General features: G+C 37.4%; 1 protein-coding gene across 1 annotated transcript in view; it reads right to left on the bottom strand.

Annotated features, from left to right (window-relative positions):
* LOC115020291 (ryanodine receptor 2-like) overlaps positions 1-4,779 on the bottom strand; it is a 55,348-nt gene extending 50,569 nt beyond the window's left edge. The window contains 9 exon segments of the mRNA XM_029450243.1: positions 133-207; positions 298-394; positions 773-896; positions 1,245-1,357; positions 1,622-1,700; positions 1,798-1,897; positions 1,973-2,103; positions 2,626-2,745; positions 4,729-4,779. Of these exon segments, the coding sequence (XP_029306103.1) occupies positions 133-207; positions 298-394; positions 773-896; positions 1,245-1,357; positions 1,622-1,700; positions 1,798-1,897; positions 1,973-2,103; positions 2,626-2,745; positions 4,729-4,779 (890 nt within the window).
* Positions 4,780-6,205: the final 1,426 nt, after the last annotated feature.

A 6,205-nucleotide genomic window follows, 5' to 3' on the forward strand; every position in this document is an offset into this window, starting at 1 on the left:
TTCCTGAAAATTAGAATATAAAAATATTTTTAAACATGATGGTGTAGAGCTTAAAATTAAAAAAATGTATATGCAGCTAAATATTACTTTAAACTGAAAGTGAGCAGAACATCACATCCCATGTATACCTACACAACACGCAGAATCTCCAGCCTCCAGAGAGAGCGGGCATGGCTGGAGACTGATCCAATCTCATAATGCATTATCCTAGAGAGAAAAAGAAAAGAAGACATGACTCCAGAATTGAAGGATGATTTGTCTACATGACATGACAGGAGATTGGTCTTTTCAACTGACCTTTGCAGTTCCTCTCCCTGCTCTGTGGACGGAATAGTCAGACATGAGTCAGTATGGCTGTGGAGTAGCCGCAATGTGTCATCCCCCTTCAGGTATCCTATAATTAGCACAACAGACATCAGACATCATTTACACTGAAAGAGACATTTTACTACAGCTTTGAAACAGACTGTTTGTTGGCTATAACTGGTATCTAAACAAGAGTAACTACTTCAAGCGAAATTGCAGAAGGTATGTTTCATAACAGTTGTAGGCACAGCTCTTACACGGAGTACTGACTAACACCGTTAAAAGTCTGCATCTCAACATCAGAACCAGACTGTGACTCATTGCCATCGAAACCTCGGGGGACGCCACGTGTGGCTGGAATTCCTCTTTGACCAATCACGTTTCTTGGACACAACAATCAGTTGGATTTTTATCATTTTAGTTTTTCCAATATGCCTCGAGAGCTAAAAAGAAAAAAGGAACTTGCCTTGAGCGACTCCAGCTCCAGAGCAAATGGGAGCGACACTCCAGAGAGTTTGCTGGAAGGCTGCATTAACAATCAGGCTGTCACTCAAGCTTTTGTTGTCAAATACAGTGCCAAAGGACAGGTGCTGGAAAGAAACAAAAATATGGTCATCAACAATGCATGCCACTTTGGATTTGTCTACTACAATAGCTGCACAAACAATCACGCTAATCAACTCATCAGAGGCAGAGAACACAGATTGCCAAATGAAGTCAATAGAAATTAAACAAATGACATGTTAAAAGCGGTTTCTGATTCTGCGAAGCTCAGAAGTAAAGTGGAAAATAACTCATATTCAATGTTACAACTTCAAATGTTTGATTAGTGGTTTGCAATTTCTTCAAACAGGTGTTTGACAGTGTTGTCTGAAATATATAAAAGCAGAATATTTGTAACCTAATCAAAGAAAATTGTAACTTCTCTACCAACTCACCAGATATCTCTCTGAGGAAACATTGACCAGTATGAGGTCATCTCCAACACGTACTTTCTCACCCTCTGACCTCTGTCTGGATGCTGGGTGGACGGTCCACCAACATGCCTCACCTGAGCCACAAACATCGAGAAAACACCAAGGAATGTATATAGCTGTTCCACATGATGATGAAAAACTCTCAAAAAAAGAATAAAAACTATTAAAATGTTCATCATTGCCTAGCTCTCCTTTCTAAACAGTTTCTTTGTACATATTTCTTATTTTTGAAATTGTATTTTTTTTCTTTTATTATTGTAATATTTTGAATTCTTTTTTATGTTTCGTTTCCATTTCCTTGTTTGTGAAAACCTACTTGGCAATAAACTACCGAATACCTGCTTTATCCTCCTGCAGACCAACATCAAAAGCCAGCTTGTCCGTTGAAGTGTGAGATGAACACAAGCAGCTGAGATACTGAGAGTGAAAAAAATTAATATATATATTTCAGTGAACATATGAACAAATATTTTGAAAAAGATATATGCATATGCAGTCCATCAAGATGACTCACCATGCCACTGTATGAGTGTAGGAACAACACTGCCTGGCCATATAGAAGGGTGCGATGGCTTCCTCCAGCTCCCACCTGTGAATCACATTTCATTTTTGAACTCAAGAGTATGAGTAAACACACTAACAGCAGTGAATAAACTAAATATAGAAACACATATGAAATGACAAAATACAAATAATTATCAATTTAAACAATCACCTCTGCAGCCAGGTGCACACTGTGGGCCAGCATCTCCTGCAGGGCTCGAACAGAGAGGCACTGGGCCAGGACGAAGCCACATACAGACAGGTCTGGTGGAACATTCTGGAAGAAATAAAAAGACAGTAGAGCATGTGTCATTGAAGCAGCTTCATATCTGACTCCCTCCACAGGCCAACAGTGCAATTAGCAGTGACAAAAACCACAGCAAATTGGGAATTAGGAAGTCCACATTGTATAAAAGAAGGACAATCTTGCACACAAAAAAACTTAGATAAAATATTGTGGAATAATACATTTGATTAGGTATTAAGTTAGGTGGTGAATTAGAAACGGTTAATAAACTTAACAATAACACAATTTGCAGACAAATTATCTTACAAGTTCTTGTGTAAGTTTACAATATAATAGTCTGAATGTTTAATTACTATAAACAGTTAATGTTAGCGTTAAACATAAAGATACCATTTTTCAAGTCGAATATTTTGGAAACTTTTTAGTGAATAATTTGCATCATTTTACACACTTCTCTATTATTATTCCAGATTTCAAGTGTGACAATAAATGAGAAATATGATGAGGCGATGTGTGGAAAGACTGTGCAATCATTGAGGTGGAGCTTTTTACCTTGCAATTCGAGGTGGGCTCAAGCCTGCAAAGTCTGCTGCCAAATCCCTCGGCAGCAAGACAGAGTTTCACATGTTCCTCCTGGGAGGTGAAGGTACTCTGCAAAACCACCTCGTCTCCCTGAGAAAAACACAGAGAAGACAGCAGTAAGCACACACTCACATGTGCATTAGAGTTACAGATGCCCACATATTTTATAACGAAAAAAAGACACATTCATAGAATGAATGCAAATTAAGTTTCAACTGATTTGTTTGTGAATGCCAACGGAAGATAGACCTTCATCATGGCAACAAAAAAAAAGCAGCATTTAGGTTAAGTGACATTACAACTCACTGCTGAATTTCATTTTAATAGAACGATGTCTTGGTGACCCAAAATTCACCCATTCAATGCTACCATGAATATGAACAAATTACATGGAAATGTGCAGTATATGTATATAAAAAAGATGAGTTGTCACCAAAGGTTTTACAAATGCACCTAAAAAAAAGAGTCTATCCCTACTGTAAATACATGTACAGCAGATCTCTCTCACCTAAAATGCATCTTATCTTCATTTGAATTCCAAATGGAACACGTCAAAGGAATTAGGCTTTCACATCTATTTAAGGAACTGAAGAGAGGGACAACAGACGATTGGTTTACAAAATCCAGCCAGGACTAGCAACACCTCTCCATACCCCGGGCTGCATACCTCCATATTGGGAAGACACTGCACTGTCTGACCCACAATTCACCCTGCTTTCCACTCTTCATATCAGCAGTACTCTGCAATCAGTCAAACACACTGCCCAATGCTGAGGCACTGTGGGGCATTTAAAATGCTTGAGGATCCGGCTGTTCGTCAAGGTACATTTGGCAAGTGAAATTTCACTGCACCACACAACTTAATCCAAATGTCAAAAGCCCTGGAAAATGCAAGTTCATTACACTGCAACAGACTTAAAAGCCTTGTTCTGGATTTTAAACTGAAGCTGGTATATATTTGTACAGGGTGGAACATCATACATAGACCACCTGCACGGACTTCATGAAAAAAGAATATACTGTTCCGACATAAAACCTGACAGGGACAAAGCGCAGAAGTGCTATTTCACAAATGCCATATATTTAACCGGTATGCATCTGCTGTCATCTACGAAATAAATTGATCATGGGGCAAGATTAGTCAGGATCTGGGTGGCTTCCAGTCTCGGTTGAAATATTTCCTTGGGGAAACCCTGCATTTAATTTAAAGTGTATGACGGATGTCCACAGTGTAATTTCATTTTGTGGATCGATCTTGCAAAATGACTTTGTGGATACTGGGACAGCAATCATCTGCATCACTGCCTGTGTGTTTGTTTCATATCCACAGCAGACACTCTCCCTGGAACATGCTTTTATCAGAGGGTAAAGATAACAAGCTGTGAGAGGACAACTTACAACCAGGGAGCAGTGATAGCATCCTGCAAGCCATTTGTGGTCTTCTTTTACTGTCAGTGACTAAACTAAACACACTGATGGAGATAGCAAAAACGCTGCTCGAAGCTGTGCACTGAAACAAAGCAGATTTATAAATAAATGTCACGGTTATTAATGTTTAACATTATCATTTAAAAAAAAAAGAACATCAAATGAGCAATTTACAGCCATGGCCATGCATCTTAAGGGCAGCTTGATTTTGATTTAGCTCTGTTAACCTGTTACAACAACAAATCACTAAAAAATTAACTATATTAAAACTGAGGTGATGCAATAATTAAAGAAAATAGTCTGTAACTACTCAGGTTGGGATTTATCTTTTTCATTTTAAAGTAGCCAGAGTTATACTTCAGTCTGTAAAGATGTAAACTAATCTCAACTAGCATATGTTGGACACTTTAATGAGCAGCTAACATTACTTTTTTACCGAGACACTCCTTAAGATTAGCTAGTTACACACATAAAGTGTTTAAAATGTTTTAAAAACAAAAATGTAATATGTTGACTCACTGGCTCCCTTCCAGAGAGCTATGTTAACTTACTAAGTGACACCTCTGGAGCTAGCTAGGTTAGCTTAGCTAGCCAATGCATCCTTTCTGGCTTGACCAAATATTAACCAAAGATTGTCTGACTCACTGTTCGTAGAAACTGGAACTCATCATCGCCAGTATCTCCAGTGTCCGTCATTATTTGAAGCAAACTAGCCACATTAGACAGACTTGAGTTTCAGTAGTGGCACTGAAGGAGAAAGAGGAGGAGGACTGGAGAAGCAGGAGCCAGAAGGTGTCGATGTGAGGGCGGAGTCTGCTGTTACAATCCGGGAGTCCCGTGACTCCATTTTTTTTTTTTTACAACCGCTATTTTGGCGGGAGAACTTTAGTTCAAGTGAAGAAGGATAAAGGCCTGTAACTTCTACAATTAAATTACCTAACCAAATTTATGAGTGGTTTAAATGGACCAATGCAGATTTTGGGATGATACTCAATATCCAAAAAGTTTGTTGTCAGCGGTGGAAGAAGTAGTACTTTAGTAAAAGTTGTCCAACGAAACTATATGCATAAAAATATACTTAAAGTACCTAAAGTAAAAGTACTAACTGTGCAGATTGGCCCATTTCTGAATACAATAGGCTATATTATATTTTTGGATTATAATTGATGCATTAATGTCACTAACGTTGCAGCTTGTAAAGCTACCCAGTGAAGTAACTACTTCACTGGGTAGCTCGATCCATAAAAGGCCTAATACATTATTTTTGTAATTATTTTTTAAAATATTGTTACTATTTTCTACTAATAATAATTTATTTTGCATTAATAATCTGAATCTGCAAAATAACTAGTAACTAATTTCAAATAAATGTAGTAAATTACAATAATTGGCTACCAAAATGTAGTGCAGTAGAAGTATAAAGTAGCATAAAATGGAAATACTTAAGAAGCTATTTATTTCTTGAAACCTTAGTCTTCATATTGGCCTATGTTAAGATCTAGGTATGGCACTGGTATGTTTGTTAGTAGACAACTCACTTTCTTTGCGTGTTTAGCTGAGGTTCTGATTTAAATAATCTGGGTTTTTTTGTTTCTCTTTATTATCTATGAACTTAATCAATTAATTTCCCCATAATTAGTAGGCTACCAAATTTCAGCCGAACATTTCCTCCAGAGACACTATCACACATAACTTTCACTTAATCTTTAATACATTTGGAAAACTAATAGATGGATTTCCTTGAAATTTTGGATAATAATGGTGACCCCCTGATTTTCTTTTGAGCTAGCACACCACTAAGACAAAAGTTCCATTTGTACACAAAATAGATCTAAAATCTAATAAATACAATAAAATGTATTGACGGCTTCATTAACCTCAGAGTACCCCTGCCCATTTTGGTTACATGACTTTAAAGTTCCTCATCCACAGAACATATTGCATAATGTAATAGGTTGATTGCTCTGACATTTCTGACCCACATTCATGCTCTTTTAAGAGAGAAGACTTTTGAATTTTGCATTTCACTGATCTGTTCTGTTATGCCATCCAGACGTCCTATTCTATATTTTTAGCCCTGAGAGGCAATGTGATATGAAGAGAAAGTTCCTACATCAAACAG

This window comes from Cottoperca gobio, chromosome 15 (genome assembly GCF_900634415.1).
Source record: "Cottoperca gobio chromosome 15, fCotGob3.1, whole genome shotgun sequence".
Classification (NCBI taxonomy): domain Eukaryota; kingdom Metazoa; phylum Chordata; class Actinopteri; order Perciformes; family Bovichtidae; genus Cottoperca; species Cottoperca gobio.